The sequence below is a fragment of the Mchenga conophoros genome, linkage group LG17 (genome assembly GCF_057382185.1).
Source record: "Mchenga conophoros isolate Kocher_MC1m ecotype Shallow Benthic linkage group LG17, M_conophoros_male_GT1.1, whole genome shotgun sequence".
Lineage (NCBI taxonomy): Eukaryota > Metazoa > Chordata > Actinopteri > Cichliformes > Cichlidae > Mchenga > Mchenga conophoros.
The window spans coordinates 2722410-2749813 of record NC_140542.1 but is presented as its reverse complement, the minus strand read 5'-3'; the positions used below and the strand labels follow the sequence as shown (position 1 = coordinate 2749813).

Below are 27404 nucleotides of genomic sequence, written 5' to 3'. Positions count from 1 at the left end.
TGAGTGACCAAGGACAAAATCTTTACTCTGAAGTTTGGTAGGTACGGTAGGTTTAGAAAACAGAATAGCATCAAGCGATGTACTAAAAATGGATTCAGGTATGTGCGCCTCTATAAAAGGCCAGGAAGGACCGCATCCCTTCTGAACCGCAGGAACAGCTGAAGCATTATTCCAGAAAACCCACGTTCTGGCATTGCAAGCCCAATAACATTCCTGAAAACTGGGAGGCCTAATCCGCCCTCTGAGGTGGGTTTCTGTAACTGTGCCTTTACAATTCTACGTGGTTTATGTGCCCAGGTGAAAGGCATCTCAACTGAACAGTCTGCATGCATTAGCTAAATGTTAGTGTTTTATGTTCTATGATTATTTGTAAAAACATAAACAAACAAAAACACATTACAGGCATTGTAGGACAAAAGTATTGTTTTCAGTCCTCGTGTATTTTTGATAGTGTATTTGTGAAAAACTAATATCAAATGTCAACTCTTAGCCTATATACAAGGGCAAATTATTGTTTTAGCTGTTTGCATTGCAGCCAATTGTACAACTGGGAATTTTGTACAATGGGATTCACAGGAAGTGGAACTGTGCTGGTAAATTGGCTTTGATATGATGCCGATGACAAAACAGTTCTGCTCACAGTCACCAGCACCATCACCAAAAATGATTTAAACCATCAAAATGAACAAAGATACAGTTTGCAGTGTCAACCCTTTTTATTCAAACAGACCAAACAGGGGCTACACCTTCACTCAGCTTCAAAAGGAAACATCGCACTCACAAAGCTTTTAGTGCTGGCAAGCATTTCCAACAAATCACATGTTGTTTAAATTATACACCGAATATCGAAGACAAAACCTTCAGAGAGTTTCAGTCAAAGATATCGTTAGATCAGAATCAGAGAGACTTTATTGATCCCAGAGGGATATCATACAGAGCTCAACACATTTATTAGACCTGTCATAAATTTGAGCCAGCGCAGGAACGTACAAATGTATTAAGCATCAATTCAAACAATAAAACATTTTTGTCTGTTAAGGAACAAAAGTGAATAACTGCAATTTTGCATTGTCAAAAAATTTGTTGACAATTTTAGTATTTAACATTTTTTGGTTGTTTTTTTGAAAAAAAAATATTAGTTTAAAAATTCATGGAAAAAAACAAAAATGATACATCAGCATTAAAACGATTGTTTCAGTTAAAGAGCTTGTGCATACGTGTGCGTTAACCATAGCAGAAATCTAAAAAGGATTTCGGTAATTAGTCGTTAATCTACCCGTTAGCTGTGGCACACACCTCACATTGGGTGGTGGTCTAATAAATTGTTAAGCACGTATGTGTTGTTGCTACTTCAACATCCTGTAGCCTCTTCCTTTTACAGACAGAGCAAGAGAAAACGTAATGTGACTTTGGTTGTTTTAATATTAACATTTTGTATTTGTACAGTACAACATGGACTCTGGCTTCATTAGTCCAATACATGTGCTTTATATAACCTCAATATTCTGACCAGTCAGCTCCCTTCACACGTGTAGTTCAGTTGGTTCAGACCAAGAAAAAACATGACACACTGTTGCCTGGTAGCACTGGTCCCCACTGAGATATAATGAGAGATATACGACAGAAATGTCTGACACCATGATGGAAAGGCAACTTTAGCAGTGTGAGCTGTAGTTTTATTATTCCACATGGCAAAATACACATCCCTGTAAACATTTATTCATGTTGTAACCAAAGACTGTAGATAAAATCAACTGATTTTGATGTTTTTCTGCTTCCATGTAGAAAAACGGAGAAAAAAGAGAGACTGGAATGCGAGGAATGCTGCAACTACGAGTAGCAAGCTTAGTTAGCAGGCTGCAATCATGAACTGCAAAAGCGCTACATAAAGACACAGCTGCTCGTTAGTGATTAAAAGCACATCAATAATATTCTTGTATTTCACTCATCCAACCTCAGTCTGTGTCACACAAACATTAAAAATGCTTCAAAAGGCACAAAATCCAGGGGAAGGTTTGGAATCATCAGTTATCAGGTGAAGTTACTTTATCGTTTCACTATGTTTATGCCTACTTTACTTTCACAAAAATGAAACAAACTGCACTTTGGTTCAGTTGACAGGTTTCAACATAAATCAAACCTATGGGATGGTCCAATGCAGAATTTGAACTCATAAAGTGGATAAAACAAAGGTGCCTGAGATTCCACCAAGGTTTATGTGTGGATCTAAACACCACGTATTCTTACATTTCTTTGCCAAACATGACTTTATCTGCCCCAAAGCATACTCACCCATCCCATCAGCAGTTATCCAGCTTTAAAAACTGAAAGAAGCAAAGCACCAGTTTAAAGTTAGAAAAAACGTCTCAGTTAAGTCTGGGAATATTACACTCCAGTGTTCAGGTCTTTGAATGATCCACCGCCTCCTGGCGTCATTTTCCCAGAATCATCCTAGAGGGAGAAAATCTTCGGGATATTTCCTCAGCCTCACATCTTGAGGAAACATTCCTTGGCATTGCTCCAAACCTGGATTCCCTGCAGTTAGGGAGCAGAAACAAAATCATCCAGTAAACTTGAGTGCCAGTTTTCCTTTCAACCTTAGCTAGCTGATGTGCGACGTACCTTCTTGCACATGCTGATCTGCATGACAGCGTAGTTGATGAGAGCTTCCCGTAGGTCTTTGTCTTTCTGCTCCTTGAAGCGCTGGATATCCACCCAGGCCTTTTCCACGTGCTCTCTGCAGTCAAAGATATATCATCTTTAAATCCGCGTCGATCTCGAAACATTTCCAACTGCTTTTACCCAAAACCTTCCCACACCAGGCAGCTTTCAACACTCACGCGCGCTCAATCGTTTTCTCCTTGACAGTCTCTTCACCCTCTGCTATCAGATCCTCCAGCAGCTTCAGCCTGGCCTCCCTCTGCTCAGGTGCTTCTTGTCCAAAAAGCTTGTTGGTCATGCCTTTGAAGGAGAATGTCCGCACGATCTGAGGAGGTGAAGGGGAGAAGGGACAACACTGAAAATTGCAGGTGTCTCCTAAAACTAGATCCTCCTCAAACTCGGAATCTTTAACATTTTAATCTTTGCTCAAGTGCAACTGAAGAGCATCAGTATTTTCATGGATCAGGTTTCTGGCATGCAGTTTCCTATAAGCACGTCTTATCCTGCAGCTGATGGGTGTTCAGTTACTTGGAATGACAAGTTTCTATCAGAATGAATGTGTAAAAAGCAGAGATGGATGCTCAAAGCACAGTGACAAAGCTTTGGCTCTGTCCTCTACTGGGGAAATTATGGTTCAGCAAACTGGGAACCTACTGGGAGTCCACAGCTTCAGACTGGTCTGCTTGGATTTACCCAGGTATACAAACTCAGCGATAAACCTGAAGTTTCCAAGCTCTGCGCTTGGTCCAAAAGTTAAAGACATAACACAGTCCCAAAAGCTCACCATCTTGTTCTGCCTTTAATTCACAGATAGGTAAATCACACATCTGCAATGTGAAGGATTCCATATATGTTTCCTATGTAGCCGTGTGTAAGTGTTAACAGGCAAGGAAAAGGAATACATGTAGAACATGAGCAGTGTACCCCTGTAGCCAGCTCTTCACGCTGCTGCTTCTTCGAGATGAGATCCTGCGAGGCCATCTCCAGCTCAAACTGGGTCAGCTCATGTTTCCTGCACACTGCCCTGCCAGAGCGAAATACACAAGAATGCATCATGAACTACATGCTGCATGTTCAAACAGGAGCCTTTGGCATTGTAGAGGAACGAAAAAGAGGAGAGATACATAGACATATGTGACACATGCTACATCTGACTCTGAGATGCTCTTCAGCATCATGGAGAATCCATCACCACAGCCTACGCAGTAAAAGGCTCATTGGCCCACAGAGGAGAGCCTTTTTACCTGCGGTAGAGCTGGGCGATATATGTTTTTTTTCATTTCAGGCGATAACGATATCTATCACGATATAAGCCAAATAACTATATTTGTAAGATTTAAATGTGCCGTTGCTCACAAGTAAAATGTGAAATAATCAGCAGCTTGTTTTGATTTAAATATTTATTTCCCATAATAAGTTCAACAGGGTAGATGTACTTAAGGAACACGAGACTTTTTCAGATAAATAAAGGCAAATATTGCAAACTACACAAAAGGCAGCCGCTAAAGCGTTTAAGTTTCAAAATAGAACAAACGAAACAGACTAAACTGTCAATTCCACTTAGAAACAAAGTATTAATTCTAAAAATAAATCTTAGTTTGTTTTACAGAAGAACAGACAAAACTGACTAACTTTTGTCAATGTCAAATAAACTGAGAACTAAAAGGAAATTCTCGATCTCTCCTTGTTGTATAGCTGAGCTTTTCAAACAGTTGTAACAGTTACTTCAGTCTGACAAAAGCCAAATGACGAATCAGCGCTTCCAGTCAGAGACTGAGCTGCACCAGTTTATTGTATTTCCAGACTTGCTTTCGGCACATTTACAGTGCAGCTACTCTGTTTTTGTCAGACTTGAAATAGCAGAAATATCTCCACACTACGGAGCTTCTCTGGCCTTTCCGTTCGACAATCTCTCCGGCGTTGGAACCATCATCTGTTTTCTCTTCGGTAACCTTCGGTCACGCTCGGTTGATTTTTCTAGTCAGCGCACTCATTTCCTCCATTACCCGGGCAGTACGGCGGCTGGCTGCTTCCCAAACAAATACACATGTGCGGCTTGGCACTTGTGCTGTACGTAACAAGTCACCTGACGTGACGCTGCGGCTGTGATTGGTTCGGCTCTGCGCTACTTAATTTGGATTGGCTGTTCTTTTTTCTTTTTAAGAGGACAAGAGCGGCGAGGCCTATCGCGACAGTTTAATTTTTCTGTCGAGAAAAAGTTATTTCGCAACACATATCGTTATCGTTCTATCGCCCAGCTCCAACCTGTGGCTATTAGACTGTAAGACTCTGATTTTAAAACTCTACACGTGCACATCAACATGTTAGAATAGCATATATATAAAACATATCATTGTTTTGGCAGCACTCACTGGATTGACCGATCTTCAGAACAATAGGAAAGTAGCTGCCATCACCAGTGTGTGACTGTGTGTGTGAATGGGTGGATGACTGGTTGTGTAAAGCGCTTTGGGGTCCTTAGGGACTAGTAAAGCGCTATATAAATACAGGCCATTTACCATTTAAAGTCCAAGGAACTGAGTAAAAATCTAAGAAAGTAGGAAGGTTCCTCAACAACTGCTTATTCCAACATTGTCAGTTCAAAGATCTTCAAACCTGACTGAAATGTCCCGCTGCCCATGTGGACATGCCAGATGCCTCGTGGAGAAATGTTCTCTCGTTAAACAAGACAAAGACTGAGCTATTTGGCCACAATGACAGGAGGGATGTTTGGAGGAGCAAAGGTGAGGCTTTCAGACCTAAAACACTGGCAGCTGTAAAGAGCAGCGGTGTTAGCATCGTGCTGTGGAGCTGTGGTACTGGTACAAAGTAGACGGAATAACGAAGAAGGAACACCTTAGATTCTTCAACTTTATTACAGATCAACAGCTAAATCATTGCAACTTGTGCACAACTGGATACTCCAACAATGATTCCTAACAAATACTGAAACTGGCTTTGGAATGGGTAAAACAGGCTAACACGGAGCAGCTGCTGGAAAATCGCTCGGTGTCGCAGTTTGGTCTTACCTCAGAGCTTCGGCATAGAAAAGATATTCTTTCAGCTGGTCTGCATAGTGTTCCTCCTCTTCTAGGATGTCATCTATTGAAGCAGCATATCTGCAACCATGTGACAAAACACAAGATCTCACTTCAGCAGAAACACAGCTGGTGGTAACATCTGTAGCACTATGTGGTAAATCTATGTCAGGGAAACGTACGCATCCATATGATGACCCGCACTTTGCAGTCCATCTCCCATCTCTTTTTCAATGGCACTCCACTCACTGCAGTGAAGACATGGATGTGCACACATAAGTATAAACAGTACGCCACCCAGTGCAACATCTGACAACACAGCATCTTAAAAATGACGTTTTCTTTCCTTTTACTTAACACAAAACGGCACGTGAGCAGGGTTAGAAGAGTCTGTTACTCATAGATACATCGTTAGAGCCATTCATCTCTACACTGCAAACCGGCCCACACTATGTGTGACAGCGCAACAAAACCACGCTATCATCCAAAAACGCCTCTGCCACTCGGCTTCACACAGGAACAAAGAAGACAAAAACATACATAATGTGAACATGCGTTCTACATATACTCAAGTAAACATTGCCAGTAGATTGTTTAGTTAAAACCCCAAATTGGCTCCAGTTTGAGGATATAAGGACAGATGGTGCAGCTTGTGAAGCTAAAACTCAGGATTTGTATTAAAACCAACTGAGAGAATGAGAAATTAGGCAATGAAACTTGAACAAATTAACGATCAGTACATCAGTACATCAGCCTTGCAGACGCATAATAAACTTGTCAAACCTGAAGACTCGTCCATAGTTTCCATGAACTTTAAAAACACCGTACAGTCGGTCAGCAACCCTCTACAAGAGACACACAGAAGGATGTTTGTTAACCTTAATGTTCCTGAGGTTAAGGACGAACTTTCACTGTTATTTTTGAAGTTCAGTATAAGTGACTCATTGATTTTTAAGCAGCTGTAATCACAAGTTCACCTCATCATGTCTGAGGCTGGATGATGAAGATGTCACTGTTGTGTTTAGAACTGGCTTCAGATATTTCCAAGGGGCAAAAGATTCAGTGTGTGTGTGTGTGTGTGTGTGTGTGTGTGTGTGTGTGTGTGTGTGTGTGTGTGTGTGTGAGACAGGCAAAAGTGAGACTTACTGCTCGTGCTCGGAGCAGCTGAGATGTGTGAGACTGCAGCTCATCGCTGTAATGCTTCATCTCCATGAAGCATCTGAGTGATAAAAGAAGAGAGACACATTTACACAAGATTCATATTTTTATTTCGTTTGATCAGCTCCTTACGAAGAACAACATCGATGCAAATGACCACCAAGTGCCTAAAGGTCCTTCCGCACACAAAGTGGCGTGCACTGTGGGAACTGCTAGGTTGCACAAACATCCTAAAACGTATCTTGCAGCTGATGATCGGCCTGCACTACGTCGTGGTTTGAAGTCGCTCATGGTCTTGACATGCATCACATGCACACTGCTGTCATCCTGCATTTCTATTGCTCATGCGAGAGTATGTCATACCCTGCCGTTCGCTCCCTGGCCAGTGGACACTGTGCTTTGCTCAATGCAATGGGAAACAATTTTTGCGTTGCATTAGTCATAAAAATGAATGTTATTGTTTTGTATGTGAAAATCCCTTATTGGTTACTTAAAAATATCTCAGAAATCATCAAAGACTGGGCTTAAACATGCAGGAAGGTCCAAACTAGTGTGTGTCTGTGCACACCCACAGACACACACTAGTTTGCGTATCTGTGGACATTTAGTTTAGGCTTCTGGCTGAGTGGTGGCAGAGTCTGTCTTATTTCTGTGTTGATGCTTTAAATTAAATGTTTTTACAAAAAGAAAATAAGTCTCTTATTAAAACAGCAACTTACTTATCTGGATTTCTCACTCTGAAGGTGGCACTGAGAGCCCTGAGCCTGGAATCAGCCTGCAAAAGGAGTTCCAGGAGATATTTACACTTACTGAACACTGAGAATATCTGCACAACTGTTAGTACGAGTTCAGCAACAGATGCTCGCAAATGTCCAGTACCTTTGCCTGAAATCCTGTCTCGTACACCGCTTCTTTCCAGCCATGCTCCTGACACACACACACACACACACACACACACACACACACACACACACACACACACACACACACAGTTACACTTCAGGAGTTCATCTATAAAAGATCAGCTGAATTTGCCCAGATGCCGCACCATGTACCTCAGTGAGGAAGTAGCAGAGGATCTTGTCATTGCAGAGGACTGGATGAGAAGCCACACGAAGAAGAAAGTTCTCGAGTCCAACCCTGCGTCGCTCCACAAAGTCAGGGTCCATGTTGTCTGCAGACAGCTTGTGCCACACAAACTCTGCCTGTATACATGAAGACCAACCATTTTCACTCGACCTATTCACACATGCATTTGTTTTTGACACTAGGCTTCTGTTTACATATATAAAGAAACCCCCCTTATCTAAAGGATCACTCCAATCAAGTTGTAGCTCAGGCGGTAGAGCAGGTCCCCTACTGATCCAAAGGTTCGTGGTTCAATCCCTGCTCCTCCAGTCTTGGGCAAGATACTAACCAAGTTGCTCTCTGATGCATCCATCAGAGTGTGAATGTGGTTAAACCGCACTCAGTTTAGAGTCAGTGCTTGTGAGAATGGGTGTGACTGGGTGAATGTGGCATGTTGTATACAGCGCTTTGAGTACTCCGGGACAGTAGAAAATGGCTGTATAAGAATCAGTGCATTTACCATTCCATCCAAGTCAAGCACGTTAGCATTAGTTAACATTAACAAGCAAGAATGAAATATTCTGGTGAGACATGCTTCATTAAATAAATTAGCACTAGCTACATCTAACTAATGCAGCTAGTGCTAATTCAGTAGCAGTTAGCTAGCTACTCTTAGCTTGTTTGACTGCTAACGTTATCGCTAGAAAAATCCTCTTTGATGCCACGTCACTGTTTGCTTTTCTGTCCTACTGTGGAATCTGCTTTGGAGTGTGGGTTGTGCTATTAAGTGGATGCTAGTCATTAGTGACATTAGTGATTAATGAGCAGGGCCAAGGCGGTCTGGAGGAAACATCACATCCTTCACAAAGAAATTACTCTACAACTTAATGTTGCATTTTGACCCATTTTAAAATTCAGCAATAAAAAGATTAATACATGACAAATCATTATATGTCAGTGTTATGATGGTATTAATCATGTGTCATGCATTGTATGAGTAATGACAAAGATTTTCAGCTCAATATTGACTAAGCCTTCAATTGCCAGAGTTAACTGGAAGTGCTTACACTTGTGTTGTCATATTAGATTATATATTTCTTAAAAGACACTTAAAGTCACACTGGACTCACCCTCTTCTCAGGCAGAGGAGGTACCACAATGTACGGATAGGTAACTATCAGGTAGTTCCGCAGCAGTTCAAACTCACTGTACCTCCTCCACAGGCAGTCGGGGGCTGGGTTATGGCCTTCAGCGACTGCATCCATTGGCCTTTAAAGAATGGACCACAGTAGAATTTTGTTCTGTTTTTGCTGAGCCAATAGATGCAATTCATGCAACATCACAAGAGGAATTACAGATAAAATATATACAGTGTGAAAACCTCACAGCTTAACCCACAGAACTTCCTTTCATACCAAAGAGGCAAACAGCATGCTGTGCTCACCTTGTTTCGATCAGGTACACAGTGAACGTCTCCTGCATGCTCACTGCATTTTTGCCGCTCCTCTTCTCGGCCTCAGCTACGCAGATCTCCATCCTGCGCATGAGGGTCGAGCCCTCTTCCACCATCTGAGTCGACACAACAAAAGAACACATGATTTGGCCCTGACACTTAAACCAAGAAACACAGAAGTCAGTGAGAAAAGCTGAGGTAACATTAGTCAGCGAAACAACAAAGCCTCAGACGGGTATGGTGTTTTATCCTTCAACACTTGATGTTCTTTACAATGACAAATATGAATGAGTTGATACCACTAAAATCTTTTGGTGTAAATTTAATTACGAAGAGTTGGTAGGAGCAGGAACCAAAAGCAAAGAGGAAGTGAGAGCTGGAGTTTTATTTTTTACACAGATATTGTCACATGTTCTGAATATGCATGACGTGCACCCCACCTATGCCAGCTGGGTTATGCTCCAGCCCTGAATTGGACAATTAATGAAGAAAATGGATGGATGACGGAGTGTATCCCTGACACAGGTAGACAAATTGATTCCATTAAGTTCCTTAAATGAAAGACAAAAACGTTTTAAACAGACTCCGTGACTCTCACATAGTAATTCGTGTTTGTTGACTCGTAGGGTGAACAACTACTCTGACTGCGCTGCATCCCAGGAACATGCACAACTCCAACCTTGTGTTTTCCTTCAGCTGTCTCTAAAACATGCGCAGCTCGATCATCCATCAGCTCCATGCTCCTCCCTACGCTAACAGCTGTTTATATGACGCACGCGATCCGCTTTTATAGCCAAATTAACATGGTAATATCCGCAAAATGAGTTAAACGCAAAAACATTACTGAGCACAGTGATATGCTGACGTGTATGGTCCTGCATGTGCTAGACTGTATGTAAAGAGCCTCTGCCCTGAGCTTTAGGTCAACGCTAAATGCCATGTAGCGTTGAATAACGCGCAATGACAAATAAAAACGAAACAAATGAGCAGGTCAACCGGGATAAAGAGAAGCTACGGTCTCACAGTGTTGTTCAAGCTGCCATCCGCTCCCGTTTGGTCTGAATCATCGTCAGTCCCCAGCGACTCTTCCCTTCCATCATCCGCCATCACCTTTCTCTCCGTGATGTTGATGTTGATCACGGCGCATGCGCAACACGTCCCTTCATCCTCGAACTCCCCCGTCCCGTGGTCGTTAGAGCCGTGCCAAGCAAAACGGGTATTTTCTGAGATTACACAGTCACATATTGATGGAAATACGAAATGTGTGTTCAGTCAGCGAATCGCGATTTTAAGGAAACACCAAGCTACAAGCTAGTTTTCATCTACATGAGTGGTGCTCAGGGAGAAGCAGGGGTGTGTCTGGAGTGAGAACTAGGGTGCCACTGACCCCTCCCACCATCACCACCAAACCTTAAATTAACACTTTGCAAAAGTGTTCTTGGGCCCTTTATGCCACTCCATTTCAAAAGTCCTGTAAACAGCCCTGGATACCTCCTGGATGTTTAGTAACATTAACAAAACTACTGACACAGCAGGGAAAATCAGCTGAGATACAATACTGACTCTGGAAACAAATGAATAATTTACATGGGAAGGGGTCTATAATTTGAGGAAAATGTGGAATCATTACTCAATGAATCAACTGGTTGGGAGTCTGAAGTTTGATTTAATGAATAGTGGAGGTTCTACGTTCCATTTTTATAATATAAGGGTGAAATCTTCTGACAAGAATTCGTGGAGACTGCGTGGTCCTGAGAACTGAGACTTGGTGGACTCCTGGACTTATCCAGGGAGTTCCAAAAGGTTGATTCTGTTCATCTGGACGTAGCGTTTTCAGTGGGAAAAACATTGACTGAAGTATACACTTGGATGATTGACCAAACGTTCCTCCCACTGAAAACATCCAGATGAACAGAATCAACCTTTCTGGATTCACCTGGATGATTGAGCATGCATCAAGATATCCAGGGAGTTGCCTTATTACAAACGATTCCTTCCTGTATGTGTAACAGCTGACATGTAAGAAAACATTTCTGTCAGATCTTTAGTTGTTTGCGTGTTAATAAACATACTATCATTTTGCATGAATTCATGCATCACTCTGGGGTTGTCTGCAGTGCATGAAACTGAATTATAATTATTCATTGGGGCTACTAACTCACATGCAGATAGGAATCCAATGCAATGTATTTTATAGTAGCCTAAGAATTGAATCCGTGTCTGCACATGGTAATCAACTGGCTGTCAAATAAAACAAAGAAGTTACAGTCCAACAATAGTTTTCCATTTTCACACGTGCTCTAAATAAAGCATTTGATTGGCTTAGTAGGGCCACGTGGGAGGAGTTGCAAGGCAAGAGGTCTGTGTGTTTCCTGTGTACATACATTTATGGTAAAGGAAAAGGCTGCACAGATTAAAATAAGGTAATCAGAGTACAATACAACATGAACTATTTTTATTGTTTCCATTAGAGTCAGATATTAATCAGATTTGCTTTAGCGCATGTCATGTCACAAAGACAAACTTTGCCTTAATAATATTAGAAAACAAAAAATAAAAATAGTCAACAAACTCAGGAACATCAAGAAGTATTCTAAATCAAATAGGGCCTGGAGCTGAAAGGTGTTCTTCACCTGGAGAAAGAGGAGAGCAGGTTTTTTCATGCGCTGCATGAAGAATGAGGAGGTTTGTTTCAAAACTATATCAGCCATCCAGTCAAAATCACTGCACTTGTGCAGGAACTCTCCGTGTTTGACTTTATATATAGAACGTGCATATTTTTGTTGTTTTGTGATCATATTTTAGTCACACTTGCAGGTGTCTGCTCTACCATACACACTTGAATTATGGACTGCTCCTGAGATTGTAATCCTTCTGGGACTTTCTCCCGTTGTTGCGGATGACTTCTGAAGTTCTCTTGTGTCAGGATGAATCTTTGTGTTTCACAGCCTCATGTGCAAATGTGGCTGAGACCACATGTGGCTTTATGTTGTATAAAGTGCTTTGAGTACTCCAGGAGAGTAGAAAAGTGCCATATAAGAATCAGTCCATTTACCATTTACAGCAATGGAATCAATTGTTTAATCTTGAAATATCACAGTGCCTTAACACAAATTACATTTGTGGGAAACAAAACATTTCAATATTTCAAGGTCTGACCATGTAAATACCAGCAAATCTCTGGGAAATAGCACATTGAGTTGATATTTTATACTTAAAAGAAGGGAATTAAAACAAGCCTGTCTTCAAAGGTCATTGCACTGTTATCTTTTAATTTTGAACTTAATAATATAACAAATAAAAATTGTGACTGTGACATGTGCAAAAGTTTGGTCACCTTACAGAGGAAGAAGCTCAATAACCACATCTGATGGCGGTTATTGAGCTTCAGTGTTGGAACCATTAGCAAAGGTCTGCCGCTGGCTTTATGGCTCAAAATGATTTGAAAGTGAATAACATGACTTGTGCTGTTTGGTAGATACATCTCAATATTTAACATTACTTTTCCATTTCAAGTCAGTCACCCTGAAAGTTATACTTACAGTGAGCTGCAACTTAGATATAAAAGCCATTATTGTATGGCGGGCTTCAGGCAGCCGACTGTTACTTATTTAACACTGAATTATATGTTATGGGAGAGTTATTATCGCCTACAGAAGACAGTTTAATGGCATGTCTGAATACTGTGCCTGTGCAATGTCTAAAGTGTTAAAAGTTTGTAAAGTTTTGTGGTGTACTGGACCATGTCTTCATCCATGCTAAAACTGTGCGTTTGTCCTATAAAAATGGAACGTATTGGCTCCAGCACGGTACGGTGTCGGTGCTACAGAGCACTTTGCAGATGCAAACAACTTGACATTGCTGCTATAGTTTAAAAACATACATGTACTGTTTAATAACTGGAACATGTGCCACTCTTGTTTGTGGTTCTGTTGGTCCTTTTGCTGGAATTACAGAGTTCATAGTGCACAAAGAAATTCTTTGTACTGCAGATTAAGGCTGTGGTCATTCCCTTTTCAGTTTACGCTTCCTTTCAGCCAATCAGCATTCAGCCTATGCACTGCATTATTGGCCAGAAGCAATGGGCTGATGTGACTTGTACTACTGATTGCATTCCCCTTTGCCTAGCTGGCCCAGGACCAGAACCAGCCTTTAACCTGAAAATGTCAGCTTCAGTGCATTTTCTCTAGCAGAAACATTTTTCATCAGGTTTCAGTGGCCGACTAGTAATTTGGGCATGGGTCATTACTACTGCACAAAACAGCTTTGGCTGCCTTCTTCTCTCCCTTGAACATATCTACAGACACCGCTGCCAAAACAGAACCACTAACATTCTCAGACACTCATCACATCCAGGTCATCATCAGCTTAGAAGAGTCGCCAAATAATAGGCAACCAGTCTCAGGAACAGCTTTTTACCCCAGACCCATCATCACACATAACTCTGCCCAATCATGTGAAATAGCCTCTCCTTATGCAGTAGAGATTTACTAATACAAGACAGCTGCAATGACGAAGAGTTAAAAGTTCCAATTAAGTGAACAACTTGGTTTTACTCAAAAATCCTGGAAAGGTCACCTGGATTAATGCTAAGGATTGTTGCACCAAGATTTGTAATATTAGAGCCTTTATATATAATAAATAGATTTCAGGTTTAAAAGGCAATAAGGAAGTGCCTTAAACTTGCATTCTCCTTAAAGGCCACCACAGACTGACCCCTGTAGTTGCAAAAAGTCTCTTTTTAGTAAAACAGCTTTCAGCTATGACCTAAAAAAAGACTCCTGATGACTTTGAGGTCTCACTCCCTAGTTTCACATTATACTGAATACAATCAGTCTCTCTGGAATTTGATCGCACTGAGAACCAAAGGACACCTTCACACGGTAGCCCCGCCTTCTTTGGTACCCATTTTACTCTGTGGAGTATTAATTATTTAGAAAATTAAAATCATTATATACTGAAAAAAACTTTAAATTAGTGATTGGGACCACAAACCTTGGACATATCACTCAACGGTACAAGTCCATCAGCGTGGTGAAATGAAGAAGGAGTCAATATTTGAAGGGAAAGAAAGAAGCTGTCATTGAATGCACTGGGATGGTTCCTATGAATGCATATTTTAAACCTAAAAATATTTAGGGAAGTAGATAGATATCATACTGTGCTGCGCACCGACTTAGGTCATAAAACACATCACAGAAGTACAATACTCTTTGCACTGGATGGAGTGTTCAGAGTCAGTGTAAAAAACAGATACACACCAGTGAGTACTGGCTAAAATTTCTACCATCCATCGATCCATCCTTGTCTCAACAAGAGAGCTGACATTAGACCGTGTTTCTGTTAAAGTTCAGGTCCTGGAGCATCTGACTGTTGTGAACGCTCTATGGTTCATCTTGGATGCCAACAAAGAAGCAGACATCCTGTGGGGAGGAGGGATCGATGGCTGGATGGCTCTGATGAGACGCGGAGAAGGCAGATTTGGGGATTTCCCAGTAGTTGCTGTGGAGCTCGACAGAGGAAAGAGCAGGTGGGATATCTTTCTGACTGGGCCCGCACTCCGAAGATAGCGGTGGAACACTCAGGCATTTCCTCAGGCAGGGCTCACTGTACAAAAAGCAATGGAAACAAGATTCATGTATAGAAGTGAGAGGTGATCTGGACTCCACAATGAGAATAGTGAAAACAGAAAAAAATGAAGACAGATATTTTTCCAGCTTTCAGATTATTAGAAAGAGGACATGTCTGAAAGCGTCTGACGCTAAACCTCTAACGTTTGTTTGAAAATGACTCTGTATGCCATATTTTCTGTCACCTCATAGCGCTGGCTTGTTCTCCTTTCCAGGCCTGTCTGTAAACATCACCTGCCACCTCAAACAGCCAACGGACATCAGCGGGCACCTCTGGGATCCACTCTACAAACCTGGTCCAAAGCAAAGTGGTAATGGTCACGGATTTGACACCAGCTAATTTTAAGTTCAAAGCTCATTTGGTTAAAAGTGATATACCGTTATTGATGCGACCTCTGTCTTACCTCTGGGCCACTGAGTATGCTGACTGTACAGGAAGTGTGTATGGCATGAGCATGTAGGAGGCCACCCTTACTGGCAGCATCCCAGATACCCTGCCATACAGTCCGGATCTCTCTTGGCAGGCCTCACAGAACACTGACAGCCACATACAGAATAGGATGCAGTTCTTTAAACATTTTAAAGAAGAATGATTCAATCTGTGCTTATTCTGGGATGATACCTTACCTTTCTTGATTGAAGTAGGCAGACTAATGTGTTCATCCACCCCACAGTGCTGTTTACGAAGTAGTCGGAGCCTTCGGAGCACCCACTCCTTGGTTGTTTCAGTATTGTTGCAGCAGCTGATCGAGCTCTCTGGCAGGGAAGGGCCAGCAGTGGGACACTCCAGTGCAAGCAGGTCTGCAACCAAAAAACACCACATAGGTAACACAGTCCAAATGTCAAACTAGAGGCTGATATGAAAGTGTGTAAGTTGGAGAATGACCAAAGCAACCAAGGAATAGAGGACTCACTGTTCTCTTCAAGAAAGCGTAGAGCATCTTTATAACCGCTCTGACACATTTCAGCCAGCACCTGTGGACGGGAGGCAGAAAATATATCTAATAAAGCTGCAATTCATTCAAAATGGAAAAAAGCTAAATATTTACAATAAGACATTTTACTTCTTCATAAAAAATATCATCATAGATATATCAAGATCCACCCCCCACCAATTTGCATGTTCTCCCCATGTCTGCATGGGTTCTCTCCTAGTTCTCTAGCTTCTCCATCTCCGTGAAGTTAGTGGGGTTAGGTTAATTAGTGATTCTAAATTGGCCCTAAGTGTGAATGTAAGTGTGAAATGTTGTCTGCCTCTCTCTTATGTCATCTAGGATATGCTCCAGCCCCCCGGGACCATGAATAGGATAAGAAAAAGATGATGGATGGATTTGAAGGCATAAAAAAGCTAGGATGGTTCAACAAAGGGTGGAAAAGTAGGTGGTACTAAAATGAAGTAATTAGGTTGATCGACAGCAGGTCAGTAAGCGATTTGGTATAAAAAACAGGATGTTAGAGAAGCAGAGTTTAAGAACGCAAAGATGAGCAGAGGTTTACCAGTGTGCAAAAATGTTTCTACAAATTATGGTATACCAATCTGAGCACGCCCAAAAAGAACTAGTCCATGGGACAACTTCAAAATAGTGATCTTCAAGGTGAAATTCTGAAGGCTGACTATGTCATTATTTACAGCTCATAATGTTATCAGAAGATTCAGACAACCTGGAGAAGTCTCTGTGTGCGAGGGACAAGGCCAGAACTGAATATTGGTTGCCCGTGATCTTTGGGCTCTCAGGTCGCACTGCATTAAAAACAGATATGGGTCGTCCATGTCTCTGAGTCGACTCTGGAGGAGAAGTGTAGTCCTTACACAAAGTTCATGCAAAGAAAAATCCACATGTGAACATTGTGGACATTATTCCAGAAGCGGCACTGCCTTCATATAAGCATTTAAAATCTTCCTGCAGCATCTAATCATTGTTTGAAGTTCTGCTGTGAGTGTGTACATTTCATAGGCGAAGATTGACACTGTAAGTGCAATCAGATGTTTCTCTCTGGCTGGCCTCACGTCTTATTATTGCAGTTGTTGTCTTTGGTATACTTGCCAAAATCTCAGGATTTAATTTTTCACCTGATATGACTGAACCGAGGTAGCTGGAAGTCTTCACGGTTACCAGCCTCCACTGAATATTTGGTCTCACTTGCCTGGGTGTTGTTGGTCATGAACTTTGTCTTCTTGGACCTGAGCTCCATACCACAAGCTGCTCCATTAAGATATTCCACTAAGCAAGCAAGTTCATTTCATTCCCTGCATGTCTTTCCTCTGATGGGAACTGTGACTCATTGCTTTCTATTGGCATCTTCCATAACTGTCATACAGTACTGTGTCTGAATCTGTATAACTCCTAATTTATTTATATTTTGCTTCCAAGGAGTCAGACTTGAATTTTTTAACACTCTTGAGCAACAGTTCTGTGGGGTTTTGAAGGTCTTTAAAAGTTTTTCTTTGGACATTGGCTGCTTTTTCACTCACTTTCATTCAAGTCCTTGTACCTGAGTACCTGAACAGGTGTTTTTTCTTGTTTGCTAAGCCACTTGAACCTGAGCTGTGAGTCATTCAAGGATAAATAAGCACCTAACTCAAGGGATGAACCTGTGTTATGTTTATACTAGCAAAAAACGTAGAATCTCTGTCATAGATAACATCTTGAAAGGTGTCAAGTAGTACTTTTGTACCAATAAAGGTGATTCCAAAGAGCTATTAGCTGAAAACTTGGCATATCATGGCATGGTGTGCAGCGTGTCTTTGAGGAAAGTGGAAGACAAAAGAAGAAATGGCTGGCCTATCTGCAGCAGACACTTGGTACCTAAATGTCATGACCTTAAGAAGTAAACAAATCCTGCCAGAGGACCTGAGAATTGCATGTGGGCTTTCAGTTGATCCATCTATTGTTCACCAAAGCCTCGTCAGAAATTATCTCAGTGAAAGTCATTTCAAGGAAAGGAAATGGGGAAAAGAAATAAATTACATATCAAGTGAACTGAAAAGGAGTCTTGGAATGTTGGAAGCCAGGAGACATGTAAATATGAGTGTATACAGCAATCCGTAAAACACGGTCTGTCATGGTTTGACGCTGTATTTCAGCTACTGGCGTTGATGATCTTATCAAAAATGAAGGAGTCATGAAGGTGGTCACACCAAGACGTTGACTTTTAAGCTTGTTGGAATTGTAATACTGTAATATTGACACAATCTCCCTAAAAAGGTCAAATACTTCCTAATATACAGTTTAGCATTGTTAAAATTAAATATACATGCCTTTCATTGTTATGCTATTAAAGTGTTTTGGCAAGTGAAAGGTACAGAGTCGTGTCATTAGGTCTACTGTCAGTTTGTTTTATTGTGTAATAGCTTCAATACCAGCAAGCTGTGACATTGTTAGGAGATGCTCATTTCATTGGCTGGGATGGTCAGGCCACAGGAGACACATATTTGCCAAGCCTGTATGTTTGTATTAAGGACTCACTTTGTTCAGGCATGTAATGTGTGCACTTGTTTTTCAGGTGAAGTGATATAGTGATGTCATTCCAGGAAAAAACACACACATCCCCCAGACACAGATAAGTGAGCTCATTGACAAAATCATAGGACCCAGATAAGGGGGTGAGGCTATATAGCAATGATACAGCAAATAGATGTACTGCAACAAGGTCAAAGGTCACCTTATCTTAGAGGTTAACTGACAGTCATCACAGTGGCAGGAAATAACAAAAGGAAACTTGGCTTCAGTTTGAATAATAACAATTACATTAAAAAGGCACTTAAAGGCCTAAAACCAAATCTGAGAATTTTGGGGAATTTCTGTTCAGGGGATATTCATTTAACAGATGTTTTAAGATTTAGGTTAATGTTGCATTCAGCACCATAGGACCTCTGTGGCACAGACATCAGGAAAATCAACTGTACATAGTGTTCACTTGAGGCACTTAGAACAACTACTGTAATAAAAATGAAAGATAGTGTACAACACCACTTTGACTTCTCCTGCAGAGCAGCCACTGTGACAACAGTTAGTAGGTAAATGTTACAATATACAAGCACAGAGAGTCACTACATTTGAGATATATGACAAATATTTAAAGATTCTCTTAGGTAATGCAAAAAAGCACAAAATCCGACAATAGGTAGTCTGAGGTAGCGCTGAGCTTCTAATGACTTTGCACCATATTTTGTTGCAGATATAGAGTTATAAGGTGGACTTGCATTATTTCTGTCTAGTTGTTGTAGATTTTTCTCATTGTTTATCTGAAGCTTAACAGCGTTACATTGACGCTGTCTATTAACCGTCAGCAGAGCTAATCAAATTAGCTGCCTAGCTCCCACAGTAATTTTGTCAGTTTACTATCAACCATAGCTGTTAGCTGTTACCTTAAACATAACTTCACAGGCAGCTAATTCTGCTGTTTTTTGCGTGTTAAACAGCTAACTTTAATGTTTCATGGGGTCACGTCTTGAAACATGATTTCCTTAGGGATTATTAAAGTATTCTGATTCTGAAATTCCTCATAAAGTGGTGTTCACATTAAAAGCACTGACATAGAGTTTGGTGTCTTAAACCTGCGTTCCATATAAAAGCCACCATATGGTGACAGCTGTGGTTGTGTTCACGTCTCTAAACATTTTTGGTCATACTGAATATAAATATTTAGTACATTTTGAAAATATGATTCAATTTATCTGTTGCACAAAGCCAGCTGGTTAAAAACTTACTGGTTAACAAAGGGCTAACACTAGTCAGCAGCCAATGAGCATGCGGTCTCAGAGTAAGCCCCACCCCCTTCTCGTCACAGCTTTTTTTGCAACAAATGGCAGCAAAGCTCATCTCAGTGCTTCAAAGCAGGACTTTTGAAACCGGTGGTTGAGTCAGAGCAGCTCCTGTATGCCTACCTGCAGGGAAGCTGTTAGCTGGAAGAGCCAAAGGCTGCGCTGTTGGTAACGATACTGTCGCAAATGAGTCATTTTTAGTATTGATTCGTGTCTGCGTATCAATGTTTTCACATAGTTATAGTTCATTTACTCTGAATTACTCTGAATTAGCTGACGGGTTTGTAAACATGTAGCTTTTTCCTGTGCTTTGGTTCGTTTTCACACAGAAAAATCAAGTGAACTCCAAGCAAACCAAAATGCGACACTTCAGCCTGCTCAGTGGCCAGATGCTTCTGGGGCGGGAGCAACAAAGGTAAATACAGGAAGAAGGTGTTGTGCTTTAGGCTACTAGAAAACACAGAGAAAGTGGTTTACACTGGGTCCGAGGCTCAACCACCAGTGCTCCCAATGTCTCTTCCATCACACTGCACAGCTATGTTTGGTTTGAGGCCATGGCAGAGGTGTGTGGTGCAGGTTTTACCCTGCTGCTGGGAGATGCTCAAACAGCACTTGAGTGGTGCTTAGTTTGCTGGCAGTGTCTCAGAGCTGCTTTACACACGCTTTCCAGGCTTTGGCGACTCCATCAAATAGGGCTGCTCAATTAATCGAATTTTAATCACGATTACGATCTGGGCTTTCAACGATCATTAAAAATGACTGAGCCGATTATTAGCCCCTCCCTCATTTATCCGCGACACCTTAAAGGCCGGTCCGTGAAAATATTGTCGGGCATAAACCGGTCCGTGGCGCAAAAAAGGTTGGAGACCGCTGATTAAGAGGACCCGAGGGAAGCTCGGAAAGCTAAGCAGAAGTTATTTGGAGAGTGACTGCCGTTGGTTGAAAAGAGAGTTAAAAAAAAAAAAAAAACAAACTTCAGTGGTGTTGCACACTATTTTATATTATTTTTTTAAAGTCATTGTTAACCCTTTAAAGCCGGTCAGAGCAGCACGCTCCGTTTTGTGTAACTATTTTTAAATCCCTGTAGAACCTGAACCGTGTAAGCTAGCGCAATAATTTGTTTTGCATATGAAACCGGAGGAGTTGTACTTGCATCTTATGCCATCAGCTTGTCCTCGGTCACGGTTTCCTTCCACATATAGCTTTACAAAAACTGCATAAAAAGCTCTTGCAGGAACAAAAACATAATATTCCAGAAACACGCTTTGCCCTTCCTATCAGCTGTTCGTAACACTTCCCACAGTGAAATGATGCACCTGCTGTTTTCTTTGCAAATTTGCATCATAGGATTGTTTTTTGTTTTTCCTGCAGTATATAAAAATTGCTGTATCTCCAAAATAAAACTATGAAGACACTCAAAGTAAATTTCCCGTGGTGGGAAACTATTTTTTGCAACTTTATTGTATTTAAAGTTTTGAGGGATAAACCTCTTAAATTTCTCCAAGTAGAAATATATGTAAACAAAACAAAAGCGATTTTCAATTTTTTTTAGTTTATTGCACTTTTTTGCAATTAATGTAATTACTATGGACTTAATGCATACATATTATTAAAATATGGGCTATAACAGTTGTATTGATGTATAGCAACTTGAAATGCTCCCAAAAATGGCTCCACAGCATGTAAAAAAAATAATATAAGCTCTGGTGGACTTGGTTCTATAGTAGGTCTTAAAGGGTTAAATAAATATCGTCAAATAATCGTGATCTCAATTTCAGTGAAAATAATCGTGATTATCATTTTTGCCATAATCGAGCAGCCCTACCATCAAAGACCGCCGCTTCTGAGGTTCTTGTCTGGTGACAAAGGATTGACCCTTTGCCTACGCACAGATGCTTTTACTACTATTGTTAATCCTTGTAAAGGTGAAAGAATGATTGATTTACTGTTTTGTTATTTTAGATTTTCAACTTTAAAAGATGAAAATCTTAAGTAGGGGTCTCCTTCCTTCTATTCTCTACTTAAAAACATGTGACAGAAGCGACTATCAGTGAGAGTGCAAGATATTGCTGATTGACATATGGCCTGGTAGTAAATACATTACATGGCCTACGCAACCAAAGCCTGGAATGTCTGCAAGAAACTGACCATCAGCTTCAGTGCAATGCACAACGAGTACATCGCCTCCAGTGTGCTAATGCTGCACAGGTACCTACCTTGGGTTCTGGTGGAAAGAGAGCCCTGCTGAGGCGGTACATGTTGCCCATGTTCATCTGGATGCTGGTGTTAGTGAAACGCAGCTCATGAAAGCTGGTGGACTTATCCCGTGGACAGATGTCACTTTCGCCAGAGAAAGGAGATATGGTGATGGTGTTCTTCAGCTCTGACTGAGGCAGGTTATCACTGATCCCACCGTCTACATAACGCTGAACACACACAGACAGTTACCAATATACCTGGAATAAACACATCACTCTTGGTTGTCATTTATAGAACAGGCCACAATGAAGCACAAGGAAACTATTCATTTCTGCTATACCCTGATACCTGGGCCATGCACAAACTACAAACTTTTTTGGTATGCACATTTTGATCCACCATCTAATTTTTCCTGTGGCTGCTCTCACCTACCATCACACAGGACACTTACAATATTAAAACCCAGGCTTCACATTTCACACAATTTTAAAGACTTTACCCAGTTTTTATGTAATGAAAAATTCTGATTACATTTCATTCTCTCAACCAATGGGATACGAAAGCAGGGTTTTCTCATTTAAAGCGCTTAAAAGCGTGACGGAAAGTAGGTCAGTAAGGGAACAGTTGACTGTGCACACAGAGTAAAAACATGATGTTCTTTTTAAATGAATCTTTGCTACACGAGTGTATTTAATTAACTTAAATATGCTATAATTACTATTTTGTTACAATTTTGTTATAATTTCCTTAATAGTAATAGCTAAAGGTTTTAAAGGTTTTAGCACTTTTTATTTGTTTCTTTAGTATTTGGAGACATCCGACTGGAGTCAGATCTGTGGCAGAATAACGTTCCCAAACATTTCAGGCAAAGTGAAAAAAAAGAACTTTATTAGAAAACTACACCTGATGTTAGACATCTGTCTGCATGTGCATACACAACCAGCCGTGGAACACACAGTTCAGTGAAATCGCACATTAGCTTACTGAGCTGTACTCCCTTTTCTGTGTTCACACTGAACTTCAGCACCAAGTTTCAGACAACAACGTCTACGCAGGGTGAAAAGAAACCAGGTGTCCTGTTTTGTTGTTTGGATGGAGTTTACAAATCTTTGACTGTACCAACTGCATTTGATTTTACACATTATAAATGCCTATATTCATTTACAACACTGAATTTTATTTTTTTAAGTTGGACCCTGATTTTTGTCACTGTGTTTATCTTTGATTACAAAGCTTTTAGATTTTGTTATCACACTGACATGTCAGCTGCTTCAATTGTAAATGAGAATTTAAATAAATTTTAACTGACACAATTTATTTGAGGATTTTCAATATTATTTGTTTTTTCTGTTTTCTTTAAGACTTTCATTCCCTTTTGTAAATCAAAGTACATTCTTGTTATTATTAATCCACCATGTCTGCTAAACATGGCATTTCTATAACATCAGTGTTTGTTGTTGGACTCTTTTCATTTTTAATAAATGAAACATGTATGAACTGTAAGTGTAACTGAAAATTGACATTCTCTGATAGTGGGAATCTGATTATCACTAAACTACAAAAATGTGGAGTAACTCAGCCCTGCTGTCATTTTTACGACACCAATATCAACTGAACTTCAGTATAACTCAGTATAACAACAGTCAAGTTTCTTTTTAGTTTCACTTGTAGTTTTAGTTTCTCTTCTGAATGACATTTGTAGGTGCAGATTTAAAAAGTTCAGAACAGGCATTTTACTGTGAACGTAACACTTACAGTCATTTAGATATCTCACTCTAAATTAACACACTGTACGTTGTAAGTCCCAGCAAAGCCTGTGCTTCCTCAGACAAGTGAAGAGCCGAAAGGGAAAAGTCCAAGTAAGTCCCTGAAAGTGTGATATCATTCAAGGTTACTAGACGCTGACTCCAAAGGAGTCTGACTCTAAACTCTGCCATTCATAAAGCACTGACTTTTCTCAATACATGTTACGTCAGCACATTCGGCTAAGTCAGTGAAAATCACTCCTGAATACATTTCATTCTTTTGAAAATATTAATCACCTGTTTATTAAATCAGAGGCTTCAGAATGTAAGTCAACAAACCAACAGCTTCTACATTCATTTCTCTATATGGTCGTATTAATTATGTGATTAGTGTTACCATAGCTGTAATTTGCCAGATATCTCCATTATTTTTAGCATAATCCAGTCAACACACTTAATGTTTGTGTATTTGTTAGGCAATTTCAAGTAAATGGGGTTGAATTCTAGAAGATGTTACATTTCTTGATTTGTTATCAGGTTTATTATTTTTATCTGCTGTGACTATGATGAACTCCACTTTTGTGATTTTGCTATTATATTATTCTATAACTGGATCTAAATCCAGTCATGAGTGTCTCAATTATAATTGTGGTAATAGGAGAGTTGAGCTGATTACTGAATGAGATTGCTGCCAAAGTCCAAGAGCTGCTGATAAGTCACAGTAAAGCAAACAGCTATATGCTGGGACCTGCAGCTTCTTTATCACTGCTCAGATTGACTACTACACAAAGCCATCCCACAGTCTTTACTCTGTATATTAAATGTGTATTTTCCTTCTTCATGTTTAATGCTTAAAAGAAGCTAAAATCAAATGTGATTATACAAGACGAGCCACGTCTCAATAACATTTTTTACACTCTTTTGCATCCACTCAGCGCTTTTCAACTTTGCTTATTGCTACATTTTTTCTTCACTGCTCAAGCTTCCTTCTTCTTTTTCTGTTCTTTTTAGTCACATGTGTGCGTCTGCTTCCCCAAAGCAGAAACACGCATACATACATGTAAAGAAGCAAACCTACCATTCCTCTGAAGCACGGAGGAATCAGTCCACAGTAGATGGGGATGAAACAGCTGCAGATGAGCGCCTGTGGATAGAGCACAAGGTTAAACTACAGAACACCCATTCCCTGTTATGTGGAATATACCCACCACCTCTTTGTCCTCACCTGAATGAGCTCCTCTTTGGAGTCAAACTCTGACACGAGCACATTCTCCCCATCACTCACTCTGGTCAGAGAGATGCACAGTTGCTTTGAGGCCAGGGTGTGTGCGTCAGAGGGCAGGTTGCGATTCAGGCCAGACCTTAACACCTTAATCAGGTTGAAAGTTGGATGCAGGGGGCCCAGGTTTCTCTTTCTGGCCTCCTTAGCCACCTCAATCACATCTTCACAGCATTTAGCTGGGAATGAAAACACACTAATTAAACCTGTATCAGTATTGTCTGACGCTATCGATGATAACCTGGGCGTCAGTCTAGGTTTACAGATGAGATCGGTCTGTAATGATTGCTTCATCATGAGAAAGAAAGTGAAAGGGTGCCTCTGACTCAAGCACAGTCATGTTGTGGTATGAGCCAGTCCCATTTGAACACAACCTATACATATATACATGTATATCAATGAAAGACATTCTCTGCCTGCTCTGTATAAGCCTTGCACATATATGAATTGCTGTCTTAAGTTTATAGTACTACTGGTCTCAAGTTACTGACAAGTAATATGTAACCTTGAACAGAAATTAGCTACTAGACTATTACACTCTTAGTTGTGCTTAAGGGGCGATGGTGGCTCAAGAGTTGGGAGTCCGTCTTGTAATCGGAAGGTTGCCGGTTCGAGCCCCGGCTCGGACAGTCTCGGTCGTTGTGTCCTTGGGCGAGACACTTCACCTACCGCCTACTGGTGTTGGCCAGAGAGGCCGACGGTGCGATATGTCAGCCTCGCCTCTGTCAGTCTGCCCCAGGGCAGCTGTGGCTACAACTGTAGCTGCCTCCACCAGTGTGTGAATGAATAGTGGAATTGTAAAGCGCTATGAGGGTCTCGAAAAGCGCTATATAAATGCAGTCCATTATTATTTATTATTACAAGTGAATTTACAGTACATTTAATGTGGAACATGTGGAACTGCCCCAATGATCCGGTTTAATAGCTTTACACTCTAAAAGGTTATATATTTATTTATTTATTTTTATCTTGGGGGCTTCATGTGATTGTTTTGTTTTGATGTTTTCTCTCCCTTTTTTAGGGTTTCTACTGTTTTCTACTGTAGAAATCTGAAAGGTTCCTTAGATATAAACGTTTATTATTACTTTATTTCATATATCTGCATGCTAACATGTAAATGGTTTTAACTATAAGTAGCCTATGTTTTAAACAACGTTTCGTATATACAAATATTTCATAGTATATTTACAATGTATACAACTTTCTACTAACTTTAAGGTTCGTGTTGTTTATGAAATCGACCTAAATCGCTCTTGTCAAGTGCAACTTTCTTTACGCCATATTTATACATATCCCCAGCAGGCTATCAGATCATATTCGGTAATGAATATGATTTTAAGTGTACATTATTATTCAGGCTACCGAGCCCCAGCATTGTATCTTACCTATGGGTGCCTTGCTGGCGAGCATCGAGGCGGTCAGCGCACCGGCCGAAGCCCCATACAGCTTAGTGGCCTCTTTGATAAGGTACGGAGCTTTCTCCAGCAGGCAGCTGGCTACTCCGATATGGTAAATGCCCAGGAACCCGCAACCAGCGAAGGACAGGTTCCAGCCACGGCTTAAGTCGAACATAGCGGGGCATTCCCTCGCTGGGATATTCTGACAGGTAACGAAGACTGAGCAGGACACCAAGCTGTCAAGCCTGTCACCGCCGCGCGGCCAGAAGGAACGCACGCAACAAGTCAACAACCAGCTATAAAAACAAACTGTGGTGCGTTCAATGACTGTCAGAAAAAGCGTTACGAAACAACGCAACTATGTCCCACTTATCGATTTATTTGTATTATAAGTACATATACATATGTGCATTTCTACTGTCACTGTTTATTAAAAAGGCGTATTTTAACAAAGAGTCATCAACTCGATCATTTTATTCTACTTAAATGACATGTCAAAGCAATATAAAATATGATGTCGTAAGTAATTTGAAAGTCTTCCTATTACCGAGTTAGTACAAAGGCAGCACGGGTTACTGAGGCTTGTCACATGAGCCAATCCATCCAATCAGTAGAAAGGTTTGACTCCGAGACGTCACAACACCTAAAAAAGGTGACAACAAAGTATAAGTTAAAAAAGACAATGGGCAACATTAACAGTATATGAAAGTTCTTGCTTTAAAATCATTTCACTGTGTTTTAGGCTTCGTTTTTATTGATAAAATGTTTTTGAAGATAAATCCACAATGGTAACATAACATGAAAAGATATAGAACTAAAAGATTGCAATGTCTTATCTGTTCTTTGCGGGAATAAAACTGACAGATGAAGTGTGAATGCATGTTTCACAAAGGGCTAGACATTTCTTTTTTGACTTTATTTTCCAAAAATTTTTTTAATTTATTTTTAATTTTTATTTTTTTAAGAAATGTAAGAAAATTTCAAACTAAAATGCCACGTTTAAATAATTTA

The 27404-nt window shown here is 40.5% G+C and overlaps 2 protein-coding genes across 2 annotated transcripts; both read right to left on the bottom strand.

Moving 5' to 3' along the window:
• Nucleotides 1–697: 697 nt before the first annotated feature.
• On the bottom strand, nt 698–10564 carry LOC146554866 (sorting nexin-4-like). Its single transcript, XM_085252297.1, has 14 exons — nt 10402–10564; nt 9370–9494; nt 9056–9194; nt 7913–8062; nt 7737–7784; nt 7577–7632; nt 6846–6918; nt 6483–6544; nt 5882–5947; nt 5691–5780; nt 3586–3685; nt 2841–2986; nt 2623–2737; nt 698–2535 (listed from the first exon to the last, which is right to left on the bottom strand). The coding sequence occupies exons 1-14, from the start codon at nt 10483–10485 to the stop codon at nt 2488–2490; spliced, it is 1302 nt and encodes a 433-aa protein (XP_085108423.1). The 5' UTR covers nt 10486–10564; the 3' UTR covers nt 698–2487.
• Nucleotides 10565–11811: 1247 nt separating this feature from the next.
• Nucleotides 11812–26687, bottom strand: pnpla3 (patatin-like phospholipase domain containing 3). The gene is made up of 9 exons (XM_085251651.1): nt 26382–26687; nt 24943–25175; nt 24796–24861; nt 21990–22199; nt 15923–15983; nt 15636–15809; nt 15413–15545; nt 15194–15301; nt 11812–14985 (listed from the first exon to the last, which is right to left on the bottom strand). Exons 1-9 carry the CDS (start codon nt 26566–26568, stop codon nt 14763–14765), a joined length of 1395 nt encoding a protein of 464 aa, XP_085107777.1. The 5' UTR covers nt 26569–26687; the 3' UTR covers nt 11812–14762.
• Nucleotides 26688–27404: the final 717 nt, after the last annotated feature.

Coding starts and splice junctions, on each gene's coding strand:
- LOC146554866 (XM_085252297.1), bottom strand. CDS start 10,485: ATGGCGGATGATGGAAGGGAAGAGTCGCTGGGGACTGACGATGATTCA. Junction 8,063..9,055: donor CTCCTCTGCCTGAGAAGAGG/GTGAGTCCAGTG, acceptor TCATGTATACAG/GCAGAGTTTGTGTGGCACAA. Junction 5,948..6,482: donor AACTATGGACGAGTCTTCAG/GTTTGACAAGTT, acceptor TCTTCACTGCAG/TGAGTGGAGTGCCATTGAAA.
- pnpla3 (XM_085251651.1), bottom strand. CDS start 26,568: ATGTTCGACTTAAGCCGTGGCTGGAACCTGTCCTTCGCTGGTTGCGGG. Junction 22,200..24,795: donor CTCCGTGCTTCAGAGGAATG/GTAGGTTTGCTT, acceptor GTGTGTGTTCAG/CGTTATGTAGACGGTGGGAT. Junction 15,984..21,989: donor TCTTTCCACCAGAACCCAAG/GTAGGTACCTGT, acceptor TCCCGTCCACAG/GTGCTGGCTGAAATGTGTCA.